This window comes from Thermothelomyces thermophilus, chromosome 2 (assembly GCF_000226095.1).
Source record: "Thermothelomyces thermophilus ATCC 42464 chromosome 2, complete sequence".
Lineage (NCBI taxonomy): Eukaryota > Fungi > Ascomycota > Sordariomycetes > Sordariales > Chaetomiaceae > Thermothelomyces > Thermothelomyces thermophilus.
Window position 1 is genome coordinate 3,093,876 of NC_016473.1, and position 16,189 is coordinate 3,110,064.

At 53.9% G+C, this 16,189-nt stretch overlaps 6 protein-coding genes across 6 annotated transcripts; 2 read left to right on the forward strand and 4 right to left on the reverse strand.

Annotated features, from left to right (window-relative positions):
* Positions 1–4,069: 4,069 nt before the first annotated feature.
* Positions 4,070–5,232, forward strand: MYCTH_2078041 (uncharacterized protein; the record flags this gene model as incomplete). The annotated part of the gene is made up of 1 exon (XM_003661736.1): positions 4,070–5,232. One exon carries the CDS (start codon positions 4,070–4,072, stop codon positions 5,108–5,110), a length of 1,041 nt encoding a protein of 346 aa, XP_003661784.1. The 3' UTR covers positions 5,111–5,232.
* On the reverse strand, positions 5,222–6,467 carry MYCTH_78977 (uncharacterized protein). The gene is made up of 2 exons (XM_003661737.1): positions 5,956–6,467; positions 5,222–5,894 (listed from the first exon to the last, which is right to left on the reverse strand). The coding sequence occupies exons 1-2, from the start codon at positions 6,207–6,209 to the stop codon at positions 5,552–5,554; spliced, it is 597 nt and encodes a 198-aa protein (XP_003661785.1). The 5' UTR covers positions 6,210–6,467; the 3' UTR covers positions 5,222–5,551.
* Positions 6,468–6,682: 215 nt separating this feature from the next.
* MYCTH_2301622 (uncharacterized protein) lies at positions 6,683–8,685 on the forward strand. Its single transcript, XM_003661738.1, has 3 exons — positions 6,683–7,298; positions 7,365–7,828; positions 7,925–8,685. The coding sequence occupies exons 1-3, from the start codon at positions 6,879–6,881 to the stop codon at positions 8,607–8,609; spliced, it is 1,569 nt and encodes a 522-aa protein (XP_003661786.1). The 5' UTR covers positions 6,683–6,878; the 3' UTR covers positions 8,610–8,685.
* A 789-nt stretch (positions 8,686–9,474) lies between these two features.
* On the reverse strand, positions 9,475–10,503 carry MYCTH_46583 (glycoside hydrolase family 61 protein; the record flags this gene model as incomplete). The annotated part of the gene is made up of 1 exon (XM_003661739.1): positions 9,475–10,503. One exon carries the CDS (start codon positions 10,501–10,503, stop codon positions 9,475–9,477), a length of 1,029 nt encoding a protein of 342 aa, XP_003661787.1.
* A 1,384-nt stretch (positions 10,504–11,887) lies between these two features.
* On the reverse strand, positions 11,888–12,605 carry MYCTH_2301624 (uncharacterized protein). The gene has a single exon (XM_003661740.1). It carries the CDS (start codon positions 12,550–12,552, stop codon positions 12,139–12,141), a length of 414 nt encoding a protein of 137 aa, XP_003661788.1. The 5' UTR covers positions 12,553–12,605; the 3' UTR covers positions 11,888–12,138.
* A 396-nt stretch (positions 12,606–13,001) lies between these two features.
* Positions 13,002–14,925, reverse strand: MYCTH_2301625 (uncharacterized protein). Its single transcript, XM_003661741.1, has 4 exons — positions 14,129–14,925; positions 13,798–13,987; positions 13,503–13,619; positions 13,002–13,411 (listed from the first exon to the last, which is right to left on the reverse strand). Exons 1-4 carry the CDS (start codon positions 14,675–14,677, stop codon positions 13,269–13,271), a joined length of 999 nt encoding a protein of 332 aa, XP_003661789.1. The 5' UTR covers positions 14,678–14,925; the 3' UTR covers positions 13,002–13,268.
* Between the last annotated feature and the right edge of the window lie 1,264 nt (positions 14,926–16,189).

The following is a 16,189-nucleotide window of genomic DNA, read 5'->3' on the forward strand; positions in this document are numbered from 1 at the left end:
ATAATTCTACTAAGCCTAAGGGCCTATATACTCCCAAATCCGCTATAACTATATTATTAATAACTCCCTTAAGGAGTTACTACTAATGCTAAAGGTAATTAAAATGTAATATACTAGCCTTATAGTAACTATAGATAAACGTATAATGTTTTATTTAACTATCTTAGAGAAGAAAAAGAGGAAGAATATAAGAGTTATATAGAGGAGTACCTTTTAACCAATATATATATATATAACCTAGGTAGGGCCTAGTTAGGCTCTAGGTCGGGCGTTAACCGGGCCTTGGCTACGCGTTTACCGGACGAGTTACGAACGAGTAATAAACGCTTTACGGACCTATAAGGCAGGGTAGGTAGGGCAGGGTAGGTCTATTCTATACCTAGGTAAAGCCTGGGCATTGTCTAGCCTAGGTGTAGCCTAGGCCTATAATATACCCTACCTTTTATATACTTGGCATTTCTTAGCTTATATACCTACCTATTTTCCTTAACCTTCTATATAATAGTCTATTTAACCTATTATGATATAGGAAGCCTCTGATTCTATACTTTCTGACTTGCTCTCTTTAGCTATAGAGCCTTCTATATAGCTGGCGTTAACCTATACCTAGTGGATCTGTTTAATTATAGCAAACTGCTTGTTTAGATCTATAACTACCCTCTTCCTCTTCGACGGCCGAACTGCTTTTAATTATGCCTTTAGAGCTTCGTTTTCCTAATATAGCTAAGCTAATTCGAAGTTCTTCTAGTCGAACGCTTTTTTAACCTTCCTAAATAGGAGCCTATATATAGAGAGGTACTCAGTCTTAGTAGCTAGGTTGGTTAGCTAACTATATAAGTCTGACTTCCTCTATAGTATACTAAACAATAGGTTAACGGCTCCTTTCGAAGGCTAGGAGTGTTAAACAGGTTCTAAAGTCCATATAGAAGCTAGCTATTTATTAGTATTGACTATATTATTAGAAGTTTCTAATAGAAGTCTGTTCATTAGGGGTTTAGCTATATTAACTAGCTATAACCTAGATACCTTCTATCCTACTTTAATATTCTAGGACGTAATAGCCTCCTTCCAAGCCTTTATAATATATTTGATCATTAATTGCTTACTAATTACTAATGACTTGGTCTAGGAAGTCATATTGTTAAGGAGCTCCTAGTAGGTGTATTTTAGGGGGGAGAAGACTAATAAATCTAATAGTTAGAGGATATAAGAGGTATATAATAGTAAAAAGAGTAATTAGATATTATTCTTATAATATAACTATATAAAGTCGTTAGTTATATAGCTATTATAGCTATCCAATATTAGAAGTTATTACTAGGAACTGTCCTCTAGCTAGGTAGAAAGAATAAAGACTTCTTAGAGCTATTTAACTATAATAGTTCGATTAGTCTAGCCTATCTCTATTACTATAAAGTTCTAATCCTTTAATTTAGTCTTGTCAATAGGAAACCATTATTATTAAAGAGTCCTACCCCTAAAGATAACGACTAGGGGGATAGATATCCCTATTATAAAGATATACTTAAGGAATAAAGTCTAGATATATAAATCAGGAGTTTTCCGTTAAATCGAACATGTTTAGGCATTTTTAACTACTAAGCCGTTGGTTCCCTATCCTTCTATAATGCTATATTCGTCTATATCTTAATAGTTAGCTAGTAAGATGTCCTTGATAGCTAGGATGTTTAGCTATAGCCACTAACTATATATGATTAAATCAGTAGCGCTATTAATATGGACTAAATCTATCTTACAGGCTCGCTAGGTTCGAAGGATAAGGTTCCTACGAAGGAACCAGGTTATCTAGCCTTTTCCGATTATCATATAGCTGGCTCCTTATGCCTAGAGTATTTAGCTAGCAAACTCCCTAATTTACATATAGGTTAGTAGGACACCTAGGGTAACTTAGATTAATACCTATTAGGTAAGCTATTCTTCCTATATATAACTAAGGGACTATTGCGGTTCGGCTATAATTAAACGTAATTAAGAGCCTTAGATACGACTATATAAAGTAGTAGGAGGGATGCCGAATTTGTAGCTGATACTTGGTAATAAGCCGTGACTAGAGTAGTATTTTGCGAGCGTATCTTGAATATCCTGTTTAGTATAAGCCATATTGAACTGTTAAAGGTATTTGCAAAGTTTGGGGTTGATTGAAAAAGAACTGACCAAGTTGTAGTAAGTTAAAGTGGTTGGGTTGAAGTAGCAGTGTGTGTGTAGCATCTGTACGAAAGGTGGGGTGTTCCGAATCCAGGGGGTCCGACTTATCCTCCAAATATAATCTCACATCAGTGAGACGTCTGCCACGTACGACCATACCCACCAGAAAGCACGGCATCCCGTCCGCTCTGCCCTAGTTAAGCTGGTGAGGGTCCAGGTAGTAGTTGGGTCGGTGACGACCAGCGAATGCTGGATGTTGTACGTTTTTCTCTTTTTTTCGGTTTATATGGGGCTCTCATGGGTGGGTCAATCGGGACACCTCCTGCCTTGCACTTGTACATACATAATCACATATAAGAGGTACCTATCGGTAAAGCCGTATATCACAATAATAATGATGTTTGCCGTGTCTGGCTCAGGCACTCCTATCGTATACTACCTGTTGAGCCTTACGGGTCTCACTGTTCGAGCTCTGTTCACACACTACAGGTGTTTATAGACAGGGGGGTTAGAGACCTTAAGATACTCTTACACATATCTGTAGCTTCATTGTTTTTACGATATGTTCCCGTGAACTCTCGTGACCCTCCCGAGTGCCGTTCACGACAACTACCTAAGGTTCTTTTGGTCTTATCATATACCCATGGGGGTTGAGTCCTATCAGACATCATGGTCAGGAGACATTATACATGTAATTAGTGCTTCTCTACGGTAGTTACGCATGGAATGATTGTACGGACGCTATGCTGGAATGGAATTGTAGGGCTAACTAGAGCCAGATCTCTGCGTTGTCGTGGTGAAGTGACACGCTTTGCGGATTCTTGGCATGCCTTGGAGGTGCATTCGGCTATTAAGCTCACCCACGACTGGATGTCTGAAATGTCCGTAGGGTGTCAGAGGCTTAAAGGGTATCTGTAGTACGGAACACCACGTAAGATCCTTCAGGCAGCCGGGAAGAGCCCCATCCCACCCCATGGAGCTGACAGCTCTTCTCTGATCCTAACCCAACCAAGTGTATTCCCACGACGCGAAGCTTGAATGGGCGGCAACCCCTCATGAAAACTTGCGGCGAGGTAGTGTGCATACCAGTATGTATGTACACCACAGGAAGGGTACATAGTAGGTTGACACGCAGGGCTTCCCGCGCGGAACCCACCTGGGAAAGCAGAACGCTCTTCTACCAAGCCGTGCACGAGTTCTTCGACGGCGAGTGGGACACGGCCAGCATCCGGCTGCTCACCGACCTGGGCAAAGGGAAGGAGATCGACGTGCCGTACGTGCTGGGCCGGCAGACCAACTAATTATGCGAGGGCCGTGTTTCCGGCCGTGTGGCGGGCGATGGAGGACGGCATCATCCCGAAGCACGAGATTAGCTGATGTAATTAATTAGTGCTTCTCACTGAATTTGTTTTTATATTGTCAAAGAGAAAACAAATCAATCGAAGGCCCACGGCCTTCATCTCCTGCTTCGTGAGCCGTTCGGGGCAGCAGCCGCGGAGTCCCTCATCTGATAATGTTGTAAATCATCGGCAGGAACTAGCGCAGATTCTATGTTTGCTAATTTTCGCCTGCCAGGCTTGAGTAATCCGCACAAAGACTTCTTCCGTACATAGTAATTACGGAGCTACTCCGGGCTGCAATAGTTTCCTCGATCTTTGGAAGCAGAGAAGGCGGACACGATTAGACAAGGGTTAGGGGACTACAGGGCCCATGCAACTCGAGAGTTTGCAAGAATGATGCACTGCGGGGCACGCAGCGGGAACTGCCGCTGCTCGCCGCCAAAAATTTCGGGGACAGTTGCACGGCCGACGTATTGGGATTGCACGGTCCACGGTCAAGCTCAGCAGTGCCACTTCAACTATCAACTATTCGAAGGGAATTGAGCTATAACAAGCAGCACGTCATGGCTGGCACATCCGTGAAGAAGCGCTCATTCAGCGACGGCCCCAAGGGCCGCGCACAACGGCCGACCAAGAAGCAGAAGAAAGTCGCATCATACCACAGCAGCTCCGAAGACTCGGCAAGCGACGACGAGGGGGGCCCCGTGCCCGCTAACCTGCTCGACTCGGACGATGAGGACCTCGAGAATGTCGAGGTCGACGATGGGGCATCAACCGCTGATTCAGAATCAGACTCCGGCTCCGACTCGCTGTCAGAGCCAGAAGCAGCACCAAAACGGAAGACCCAGCCAGGAAAACAAGAACGCTTTGTCGCCAAGGACGCCCCTTCATCCGAAGAAGACGTCTCGTCGGACGAGATCGACAAAGAAAGAGAAGATGATGACGATGATAACGATGATGACTCCGACGACTCCGACGCAGCGAGCCACAGCGACGCCTCGAGCGCGCGGCAGCAGCAGCGCGGGGGCGGCAAAAACGCGACCAAATCCAAACGCAACGACCCGACCGCCTTCGCGACGTCCATCTCCAAGATGCTCTCGTCCAAGCTGCCCGCCTCGCGCCGCGCGGACCCGATCGTGGCCCGCAGCGCCGCGGCGGCCGAGCAGGCGCGGCAGGCGGCGGACTCGGCGCTCGAGGCCAAGGCGCGGCGGCGGCTGCGCGAGCAGAAGCGGCTGGCCATGGAGAAGGGCCGGGTGCGCGATGTGCTGGTGGCCAGCAAGACGCGCACGCTCGACGTGGCCACGGGCGAGATCGTCGAGGTGCCGGACGAGACGCGGCCGGGCGAGCCCCGGACGACCGAGGAGATCCTGGCGGCCGAGCGGCGGCTGCGCAAGACGGCCCAGCGCGGCGTCGTCAAGCTCTTCAACGCCGTCCGGGCCGCCCAGGTCAAGGCCGCCGAGGCCGAGCGGGCCGCCCGGAGGGAGGGCGTCATCGGCGTCAAGAGGAAGGAGGAAAAGGTGGCCGAGATGAGCCGGAAGGGCTTCCTCGACCTGATCGCGAGCGGGGGTGGAGGGTTGAAAAAAGGGGGACTGGAGGAGGCGTGAGTGTGAACCTTTTTTCGGTCGTCGGGTGACCATTGGGGATGGTTCGGCGTGCCTGGGTCTCATGTTTCTTTTCTTTCGATTTTTTCCCCTCCCCCCCTTGAGCTCAGACATAGCAGAGCAGGGTCTCTGGTTAACTATGTACACAGCCCCGCGTCGGGGCCTCCACTATCGTACATGTATGTTGTAAATGCATGCATCCTCAATTCTGGGGATGCCTCAAGATGCCACCGAGCCATATATGAAGGACAAATGGATGAAACAGGACCTCAACCGGCTGTTACTTTTTTGGTATCTCCTACATAATCTCCATGACCCATATGCATCGCGCAAAAAAAAAAAAAAAAACGCCAGTCGTAGAGAGAGGGAGAGAGGGAGGGGGAGAGAGAGAGAGAGAGAGAGAGAGAGAGAGAGAAGAAAACGTCCTCGTTCTCGGTTCGCCCCTCACTTAAAGTCGCTCGACTGCAGGTTCCTCGTCATGGACGGCAGCTTCACCCGCAAGCCGTCAAGCTCAGGCGTCATGACCACCTGGCAGCCCAGCCGACTTGTCTCTTGTAGCCCAAACGCGAGGTCGAGCATGTCGTTTTCGTCGTCGTCCGGCTCGGGCATCTTGTCGTAGTACTCCTGGTCCAACACGATGACGTGGCACGTCGAGCAGGCGCAGGAACCGCCGCACGCGCCTTCCATCTCCAGATCGTTCGCTTGGGCGATGTCCAGCAGGTTGTCGCCCTTGGACACGGCAAACTTGTGTTCGACGCCCTCCTTGTCGACGAAGGTGACGTAGAGCCTGGGGGACGGCGGGTCAGCGGCGCAAAGGTCGCATCGTGGGAACCATTGGGAGACCGTACTCCTCACCGGGCTTTGGGGGTTTGATGTGGCCGTGGGAAACGGCGGGAGAGGCTGAGAAGGTTCGTCGTTGCGCGCGCATCAACGCCGGCGACCGGCGCGCGACGGCTTGCACGACTCGGCTCGAATTTGTCGGCCGCGCAGCGGCGGAAGCTTGAGTGTAGCATCGCACCCGCCTCCCAATAGCTCCGGTAGTGAGTCTCGGGGCGCGCCTCAGGGTGGGCAGGGCCTGCGCGAAGAGTTTGGGTGCCGACATCTCGACGGCTGTCGTCTCTGGCGGGAGGCGATGACTAAAGCGGGCTGGAAATATATGGAGAGGGTGCAACAAGGGTAAACGCAAGAAGCTCCGGCTTAAAAAAAAAGATAGCAGGAGCCCAAAAAGCAAACAACCTCCTTTGTGCTGCTGCTGCAAGAATGAGAGCCGGAGTTGAGCAATCACACCGCTCCTCGCTGCGCCTCTAGTTGTTCTGTTGGCAATGCTGCAGGCGATAGATTTTCTCGTCAAATTGCGTTACATGCTGTTCTCCGTACTGCGTAGCCTGGAAATCCGATACTTCGGGAACCCTGGAATATCGGCCGAAGCGGTTGCTACATCCGATGTCTCCGCCTATGCGCATGGCCATCAGAACCCTCGCTTATGCAATATGCAGTGTGTGATGCATGGGCTGCCAAGCACCGCTCCAAAGATTTCCAGCAGCTAATACTTCCTTATCGCCAAGCCAAGCAAAGCCCATCTAAACTTCAAACTCGTCATGCACATGCAGCAGCTCGATAATCGCCGGCCCATCTAAACTTCAAACTCGTCATGCACATGCAGCAGCTCGATAATCGCCGCTGAGGTCAACCCAGAGCTGTCTGCCGGCCTCACGGAGAGAAAACATATAAAACGGTCCGTCCGCCATTATACCATGGTACAAAGGACAGCATGGCGAACCACAACGACGGGGTCAATCCCCTAAGACCATACTACATCCCGCCCTCCATCGGCGAACCACCCGAGGCTCTGCCCACTCCCGGTCCGCGCGCATTTTCCCAAGCCAGCTCGACGGGCAGGTATGCGTCCAAGGCGCGCGACATCTTCTCCGACATCGATTACAAGGACTACATTGCCGAGCCGTCCCCCTCGGTAGTACAGACGGTCAAGGAGGTGCTGGACGAGTTGCTATGGAAGTACACGTCGGTCCTGATGGCCCAGCCGTTCGAGGTCGCCAAAACAATCATGCAGGTCAGGGTTCAGGACGACCTCGGGGGGTTGGAGGCGGCGGCGGCAGCAGCAGCAGCAGCAGCAGCAGCGGACGACGCCAGGCAACGACAGGCCAGCCACCGAATCAACATGTATGACGAGGTAAGAGCGAGAGCACCGTCCAGGAAGCGCTCGGCAAATTGACTGATCCGTTCCAACTCTCGGCAGGCCACCCTCGGCGATTCGGATTCGGATATAGACGAATCCGCTTTCTTTAGCTCCCACCAACCCCGAACACCATCTCCTACCCTCCCCCGCTCCAAGCGGGCGGGACATCCGGCGTCACCGTTACCATCATCACCCAAGACCGTACCCGCCCACCAGCTCGCCATCCGCACCCCCGACTCGGTCCTCGAGGTGATCGCCCAGCTCTGGCAAAAAGAAGGCGCCTGGGGCGTGTGGAAGGGATCCAACGCGACATTCCTCTACTCCGTCCTGCAATCCCTGCTGGAGAACTGGTCGCGCAGCCTCCTGAGCGCGCTCTTCAACGTCCCCGACCTCGGGGTCCGGCAGGACATGGATCGACTCGTTGACATAGCCTCCCCTTACCCCTGGGCCTCGCTCTTCGTCGCCGCCACAGCCGCCGTCGTGACGGGTCTGATTCTCTCCCCTCTCGACCTGGTCCGCACCCGGTAAGCCCCATTTTTTCCCCTCCCTTATATTCCTTTCTTCCTTACATTCTTCCTCCCCCCTTGACAGCCGCTAACGTTGGAACCACCCCTTTCCAGCCTAGTAATCACGTCCACGGCGTCCAAGCAGACCCGGCGCACCCTCTCCACCCTGCGCAGCCTGCCCTCCTACCTCTGCCCGTCCCCGCTCGTCCTGCCGACCGTCCTGCACTCCCTCGTGCACCCGCTCCTGACCCTGTCGACCCCGCTGGTGCTGCGCACCCGCTTCATGATCGACCGCGAGCTGGCGCCCGCCACCTTCTCCGTCGCCAAGTTCTGCTCCTCCACCCTCGCGCTGCTGCTCAAGCTGCCCCTCGAGACGGTCTTGCGCCGCGGCCAGGTGGCCGTCCTGCGCTCCGAAGCCTACGTCCGCGCGCCGGAGGGGCGGCGGGGGGCGGCGGGGGGCGCGGCCGGCCCCGGGAGGAGGCTGGACGAGAAGCCGCCCGCGGCCGAGCTCGAGACCATCGTGCCGGTGGGCGGCTTCAACGGCCTGTTTGGCACCATGTACTCGATCGTGAACGAGGAAGGGTCGCATGCGGTCGCCGTCTCCGGCGCCGGGAAGCCCGGGGCGAGGAAGGGCAGGGCCGGAAGCGCCAGCAACGGCAGCGCGAACGTGGCCGAGACGGTGTACCGGAGGGGCCAGGGCCTGGATGGGCTGTGGAGAGGGTGGAAGGTCAGCTGGTGGGGGCTGGTCGGGCTGTGGGCAGCCGGTGTGTTGGGCGGCGGCGGGGATGGAGAGTTCTAAACAACCATTACTCTCCCTCCTCTCCTCTTTCCCTCCTCTCCTCTTTCCCTCCTCTCCTCTTTCCCTCCTCTCCTCTTTCCCTCCTCTCCTCTTTCCCTCCTCTCCTCTTTCCCTCCTCTCCTCTTTCCCTCCTCTCCTCTTTCCCACTTGGAGGAGTTGGCCCTCTGCCGTTATTCTCCTCACAATCTCTCCTTATCATGGAGGCTCAGTGGGATGGTTTGTACACCAAGAGGAAGTGTCGTGGTTAGATGAGGTGAGGCGAGGCTGCTCGCCTCTGTGTTCCTGACAAAAGAGAGGGGTCGAGTGGTTCCAGGCGTTTCCTATTAGGGCGGTGTGTCTTTTTTTGCGTTATCTCGGTCTTTATTAGTGATTCCCCGCTCACGATTTGTTATGGCATCCCGGCCTCGGGCTCGGGTTTGTAGCTCTAGTTTGGCGCCTATGTATGTACAAAAGTTGGGGTCGATAAACGGATAATACAAGTACGGCTTGGTTAGCGCTGGTACTTGGAAATGTTATGCATTTAAATCCATGTTGATGTGAGCACCCGCCGTGGGAACTGCTTGGCGCCCGGGCGCAAGACTACATGCAGCTGCCCTCAAGCAAAGGCAGTCTGGCAAGGCGAATACAGCACCTAAACCGCAAAGGCGTATCGAGACATCTTATGAAGCGAAAAGGGCATCAGACCCAGCCAAGTGGTAGGCACCGGACAAGAATAAAGCTCCCGTATACACGATCATGCAAAAACTATGTACAATGAAGCTCCCAAACCTAAGATGTGTGTAGTGTAGCCACATCCCAATCTCGAACTACATCACATCATCATCATCATCATCATGCATCCCTTTCTCGCCGGCAACGATCTCCCTTACAAACACTGGGAGTACCACTCGTTGAGGACGGAGCAGCTCGAGCCGGGGGCGCACACCGTCGGGCCCGTCCATCCGTTGCCACCACACTGGCCGTACTTGGTCTGCACATCGCCGGAGGGCGGGGCGGTAGTCTGCGCGGCCGAGGTAGTGGTCGTCCTCAGGGTGGTGCTCGGGGCGGCGGAGGTGGCGGCGGTGGTGGTGGCGGTAGGGTTGGCGCCGCCGCCGCCGGGAACGGTGGCCGTGCCGGTGGCAGTGGCGACCGACGTGCTCTGGGCGATCGAGCTGGCGGCGCCGGCAATGAGGGCCGGGCCGGGGACGGTGTAATCCGGGGAGGAGACGTAGGGGTTGAAGAGGATGCCCGGGTCGGTCGCCTTGTACAGCGAGGTGCCGGCGACGCCGCTGGGCAGGTTGCTGCCGCCGCCGGTGACGCGGAGGTTGATGCACTGCGGGTAGGCCTGGGCGCCGTTGGGGCTCTGAGCACCGTGGAGGGCGATGATCTCGTGGCGGAGGACGTAGTTGCCGGCCTTGAGATCCGACGGGATCTGGACGAGCCAGCTGTTGCCGTTGGCGCGCAGAGCGTCGGCGGCCCAGCGGCCGGCGGCCTTGTCGTAGCCGGCGCCGTCAATCTTGAACCAGCGCAGCGACGACTTGTCGACGGTCTCGCAGTCACCGTTGCAGGCGGCTAGGTAGTCAATGACGGGGCCGATGTGGGATTCGGGCCACTCGGGGGTCCAGACGATGTTGATCTTGTCTCCGGCAGCAACGGTAGCGTGGCCGCCGCCGGGGGTGGCGCTCTTGTGGCAGATGATATCTGGCGTGCCAAAGCTGTTGGGTTCAACGAAGCCATTATCCTGATCGGCTGCCGTCCAGCCGATGACTGTTGGCGGGTTGGGCTGGTACCAGTCTGTCGTGGGGTCGTAGTTCCTGTAGTAGACGCCGTTGACGACGATGTGGCTGACGTGGCCATGTGCAGCGACGAGGGCCGCGCCCGTCAGGCCAGCGAGGAGAGCAGAGGCCTTGGACATGTCGATTACGTTTCTAGAACCAGTCAAGAGACGATGGTATGGCTTGGGACAGACACGGGCGTTGTGGGCTGACGGTCGACTGGTGAAGCTCCCGGGTCTTCGGCTGGGGTTCCAAGTGACCCTTTTATAACCAGACCAGGTGTGAGCCACTAAGATGCCTGCCAAGTCGCGGCACACTGCAGTGTCGTCAACCAGGGCCATGGCCGCCAACCGATGGAAACAGAGACGACCCGGGATATCGGAGCGGCAAAGGCGGGCCACGAGATGAGTAGGGCCGTCCGTCCGTCTCGGCATGCAGCCGCAGGGGTAACATGAGTGTCCCCGTGCTCGACATGGTGGAGGGCATGCTGCAAGGTGTGGAAACAAGGAAACCTGGGGATGTTTTCTGGCCTTCCAACGGGTTCCATGCCACGGTTCTGGGAGGGAGAGCGCGAGGCTAACGGTTGCAACGTCCAAGTCGACCGGGCATCTGTGGTTGCTTGATGGAAATTCTCCTTAGGGGCACGGGCTTCTACCCCCCGTCTCTTGGAGACCTGACCGTTGTCGAGGTTGGAATTCAGGGGATCTGTGAGGGCCCGGGGAGGAGCATCGACCAATCCATGTGGTCAATCATCGATCAGGAGGCAAGGCGGTTTCCCGGAAACCGGACCTCGCGCCATTCTGCTTTAGGTAATGCGGGAGTCTCTGTCCGATGCGGCGCAGAAAGCCCACTCGGGAAGCAAGGGTGGTTCTGGGGAAATGCAACCTTGTGTTCCAATCGCCCCGGTTTTGAGGTCCATATACCGCCATTAGTGAATTTAGGCAAGAGGACGTAGAAGCCACCGTAACAGAAGTCAAGGGGCGGACGTCGAGGTCTTCATTTAACGATGACCCGAGCGACGGGAACCCGCAATATACTTGTATCTATTAAGTAGAGAAAACGGGTCGCCAAGGACGCAATACCGACTTGCAGCGGCTCGGTAGTGGTGAGAGATGAGGCGCTCGGTTGCTGAGCCGGTTGGTGGAAGAGTGGAAAATGCAAGAGCGGAAGAGGTTGGTTGATCGGGGCCGCCGCGGCGCGCCATCCCATTGCCAGTGCCAAGGCCCCCGCAAGTCCTGCCAGTGACTGCCTGGAGGGGGGTGCTCAGGACTTCCAGAAGGGGAAGGAACGGCCGGACCCGAGATCCATTGGTGGCATACCAATCCGCACGCTACTTCTTTACCAAGATTTTGCGCTCAGTCACTGAGAACTGCGAATGCTAGCGTGGGAAAATGACCACTGGCGTCACCGGCTTCGCAGAACGAACGAGACTATTCTGCGGAAACTCGGGACGAACTCCAACCGCCCCGAACGCCAACCTTTCGCTGACAAACATGTGACAAAGTCTTTGCGAGCAGCCCGTAGGTCGAGTCCATCAGTCAACGGATTTTTTTTCCTTGCTCGGCCATTGCGCAATCCAAGAAGTGCAAGAGCTCAACCGACCCTCGCAAGCGACGCGACGTGGCGTTGCAAAAGATGACCGCGACCTCACGAAGTGGACTCGATAACGAAGGTAGCCCGCGTCAGACATGCACACCTGTCAAGCAAGGAAACTCGCCCAGACAGGATACCGCTCGAGCGCCGTCATATCCTCCGTATTCAATGCCAATACAACCTCAATGCCTTCTTCGGTGCCCTCGGCCCCTCCCTCGGCCTCCCTTCCCCATTCCTCTCCTCCCCCTCCTCCCCCTCCTCCGGGGCAAGACAATGGCGAACTCGGGGTGGCGCGCGAGGAGGTCGTCGTAGAGAATGGTGTGCGGTGTCCGTGCTGCCGGTTCTTGGGCTGCTGCCTGGTGGTGGTGATGGTGGTGGTGTTGGTCCTCCGGCGTGACGCGGCCGGTCGCCAGGCGCAGCGACAGGGTTCGGTGGAGGGGTTCGTCCCGGGTCGGGGTGAGCGGCTGCTGTTGCGTCGTCCATGGGGTCGGACCGCGCGCAGGCGGCCCAGGACGGACGAGCTCGACCACGCCCGTGCCTCCGGCCTTCAGCTGGGCGAAGCTCATTCCGGCCAAGGGTCCCCCCTGAACAGGCATTTCTTGAAGGACGACGTCCTGGTCTGTTGGGGACCGTCGTAGTCCCACTCGGCCGCCATCCGTGGTGAAAACACGGCCTCTGAGGTAAGGTAAGGAAGGCGGCGGTTAAGCTCTTGCAGGCCGGCTCTCAGCTTTTCAACCCCGTCCGGTGGGTTGGGTGTCTCGAAAATGAGAAACAAGCTTGTGTGGATCCCGGGCATATAATTATTGGTCAAGCGGCGACAGTATGACACGTCCGAGTCGGCGACGAGGCCATGGCGCTGGAGTTGTGGGCGCGGCCCCTTGTCATCAACCTGAAAGCTCAGTGAACGACCCTGCTAGAATTGGGGGTTTGGATGAATACCTAGGTAATTATGCTTGCTGCAAGGCAGTAAGACCGAGATAATGTGCATAAATATCTCCCTCTGACTCTACTATTATTTCAGGGCTCCCTTAGTATCTTAGGTGAGGAACAGACTACAGTAATACCACTAAGTGGTCGGTCCCCCCGTCAGCAGCCAATGATATCGTTAACGTCGACATGCAACCTGCCGATTGACTCATTGGCCGTGTAAATCATCTATAGTTGTTGTATTTGAGGAGTGGAGAACCGTCCACAGTTAATTAGTTAATAATCACGACTTCGTGAGTATCATACATTCAGTGATTGAAGCTTTCGAACTTGAGACAAAAAAGTGCAACAACCAGCTTGCGAGATGGAAGGGCCAGCGTGGTTATTAATACTGGAACTCCTGCCCGACCAGCTTCTCGCTCAGCTTCCATAGCCTCTCTGCTTCGACAGGGCTCGTGGCCCACGGCTTGACCGGGTCGACCCAGGGATCGGCAATATGGGAGTCGAGGAGGTAATCTCCGTTATGATCTGTTCCTCGATCAGGATCACCGCACGAGACACTCCCGAGGCAGAATCAAGTTGAGGGAAGAGGGAAGAGGGGAGAGGAACTCTCTGTTACCTTCCAGGCTGGGATGGAAAGCGGCAGAAACGTAGGTGGCTATGCCCTGGTCGATGTTCTTGAACTGAAAGCCAGTATGCCAGCCCTCTTCGTTCCCCAGGGCCCTGTCTAGCGCTTCTACGGAGGTCGTTAGAGACACAACTAAGTTTCAAATACGTATATATATATATATGCGTGCCGCGTCTGATAAAGGATGCGAGACAAAAGAAGGGAGAATAAAAAAAAAATAGGGGGGAAAGTGGGGGAGGTGGTAGGTCGGGGATTGTATAAAGAAAGAAAGAAAAATTGGACATACGAAAGCTGGCAAATTCACCCCCATCCCAGTCCAGGTGGGGGCCCAAGTTAGTCCCGCCGATGGCGCCGGGATGCACGCTGAAGGCGCGCAGGCCCTTGTGCCCGAGTTTCTCGGCCAGCGAGATGGCCAGCAGCATGTTGGCCGTCTTGGACTGGCCGTAGGCGTGCCACTTGTTGTAATTCTCTCCCCCCTGTTTTTTTTTTTTTTTGTTTTTTGTTAGATTATTCCAATAGTCAGTCAGCCTCTCTCTCTCGTCTCTTGTCGAAAACAGAGAGGAGGGAAAGAAAAAAAGAAGAAGAAGAGAGAGAGAGAAAAAAAAGGGAAGACGCACGTGGAAATCCAAGTCACCCCACCGGATCGAGCTCAGCCGGTGGCCCGCACTGCTGACGCTCACGACCCTGGGAGCGGGAGCGGCGAGGAGCTTGTCGATGATGAGGTTGGTGAAGAGGAAGTGGCCGAGGTGGTTGGTGCCGAACTGGCGCTCGAAGCCGTCGGCGGTGGTCTCGTAGCGGTGGAGGGCCATGATGCCGGCGTTGTTGACGAGGACGTCGATGGCGGGCACGTCGGCCCAGGCGTTGAGCTCGGCGGCGGCGGCGCGCACGGCGGCCAGGGAGGCGAGGTCGAGCCGCAGCAGGCGCGTGCGCACGTCCGGGCGGGCGGCGGCGACGGCGTCGGCCGTCTGCCGGACCTTGGCGAGGTCGCGCCCGGCCAGGATCAGCAGCGCCGGCCCGGCCACGGCGATGGCGCGCACGAACTCGGCCCCGAGGCTGTTGGGCGACACGCCCGTCGTCAGGATGACCTTGCCGCGGATGTGCGGCGCCAGCTCCTGGACGAGCTGAGAGCCCGTCGTCTCGAAACCGTACTTGTTCTGCCCGGCCATGATGGAACTGGATCGTCTGAATCGCCAAGTACCAGGTACGTAACTAGGTAATAAGGATGTCGTTGAGTCGAGCGCAGATCAGGGCCGACCACGCAGCTTCGAGGTCAGGAAGGTAGGCCTTTTATATCTATCTGTTCTAATTCTAACATCATCGGCAATGAGAAGGCCCTCCTGCCCTTGGACGCGTGGCACCGCCATAGAGTAGTGGCCTGCGCGCATGTTTCTTGCCGATGGTGCGTCAACCGATCTGCTGGTTTTTCGGCTTTATGAAGCATCTTGGGATCGGCGTTAGGTCATCAACGCCAGCTGTGGGGCCGGGGCTGAAGCTGCCTGCTCTTACGGAGTACATACATAGTAGCAGTTCTTGCTGTTTCAGCTGGGGGTGGATTTCGTACCCAGAGTATCGAGGGTCCAGAGTGTATTCTTCCTTATTAGTCCAGGGTGCTGCTGGCTGCGCGGAAGATTCGGAGTTAATAGTGGAGTTATTCTTCCGGCCTTAATGGAGTTTAGACCTAGATTTGCGCATCCGCACGCCCGTAACATAGAACCCGCCAGAAGGCCAACTGCAAGCGGTTTGTTCGCTTGTGTAACTAACATAGGTACATACCTAGGTAAGGTAGGCACTCCCTAGGTATCTACATATTACCACCGAGAGAGAGAGAGGGAGGGAGGAATTATCGTTACAGCGATAGCTATCCGGACTTCCCGACGAAAGAAACGCATGACTATCGTCAGCCGTGTTTAATCAATTTGGCCAATTCATTGTTACATTCTACGTCATCTAATACTTTGTAAGTGTCAGAAGCTATAGAGCTTCTAAGAGTATTAGCCACATACATACCACAGCTATATAAGGCTATTCAACGCATTGGCCAGCTCCTTTATCTATCTATAAATATCAGTCGTTTTTGTCTCCTTTATAGATAGTTTAACAAGGCACTCTTTTCTTTCGTATAGCCACCTACTACAGACTGCTTTCAACGCTCCCGGAAGCTCATCACTATATTCGGCAGTTATAAGCCCGGTGCCTTGACTACTCCTCTGCTGACGTATCTTTAATATTAGTGGTAGCTTCTTCTATTACGAGCTTTCTTACCCTGCTTTAATACGCTTTTGACGACGTGTCTATTATATCTAAGATCCTAGTCGAGACTTCTATATGCCTTACTAGGCCTAGTTCCTAGAACTTATAGTATATTAAACTATAGTTATAGGCTAAATTTGCTAGTATATAGGGATTTGTCGACCTTAATGGTAACTACGAGCTAGATCTAGAAGTTCTATAGCGTTTAACCTATAAGTAAGCTAGAGATAACCTTATTTTAGCTTCTTAGGAGTAATTCCTAGAAGGATTGTTACCTTTAATGTCTATAGATTTAATATCTTCAAATATAGCTATTATAGCCGAATTTATATAACTATAAGACTCTTTTTATAAAGATATTATATATACCATAGATATTAGGAAGTATATGGGATAGCTATAATATTAGCTAGTATATACTATAGATC

Excerpts from the sequence above, each read along its gene's own strand:
- MYCTH_2301624 (XM_003661740.1), bottom strand. The coding sequence starts at position 12,552 with ATGCCTGTTCAGGGGGGACCCTTGGCCGGAATGAGCTTCGCCCAGCTG.
- MYCTH_2301625 (XM_003661741.1), bottom strand. The coding sequence starts at position 14,677 with ATGGCCGGGCAGAACAAGTACGGTTTCGAGACGACGGGCTCTCAGCTC. Across the intron at positions 13,620-13,797 it reads GGGTGAATTTGCCAGCTTTC|AAGCGCTAGACAGGGCCCTG; the intron begins GTATGTCCAATT and ends CGACCTCCGTAG. Across the intron at positions 13,412-13,502 it reads TTTCCATCCCAGCCTGGAAG|ATCATAACGGAGATTACCTC; the intron begins GTAACAGAGAGT and ends ATCGAGGAACAG.
- MYCTH_78977 (XM_003661737.1), bottom strand. The coding sequence starts at position 6,209 with ATGTCGGCACCCAAACTCTTCGCGCAGGCCCTGCCCACCCTGAGGCGC. Across the intron at positions 5,895-5,955 it reads CCCCCAAAGCCCGGTGAGGA|GCTCTACGTCACCTTCGTCG; the intron begins GTACGGTCTCCC and ends GCCGTCCCCCAG.
- MYCTH_2301622 (XM_003661738.1), top strand. The coding sequence starts at position 6,879 with ATGGCGAACCACAACGACGGGGTCAATCCCCTAAGACCATACTACATC. Across the intron at positions 7,299-7,364 it reads GAATCAACATGTATGACGAG|GCCACCCTCGGCGATTCGGA; the intron begins GTAAGAGCGAGA and ends AACTCTCGGCAG. Across the intron at positions 7,829-7,924 it reads CTCGACCTGGTCCGCACCCG|CCTAGTAATCACGTCCACGG; the intron begins GTAAGCCCCATT and ends ACCCCTTTCCAG.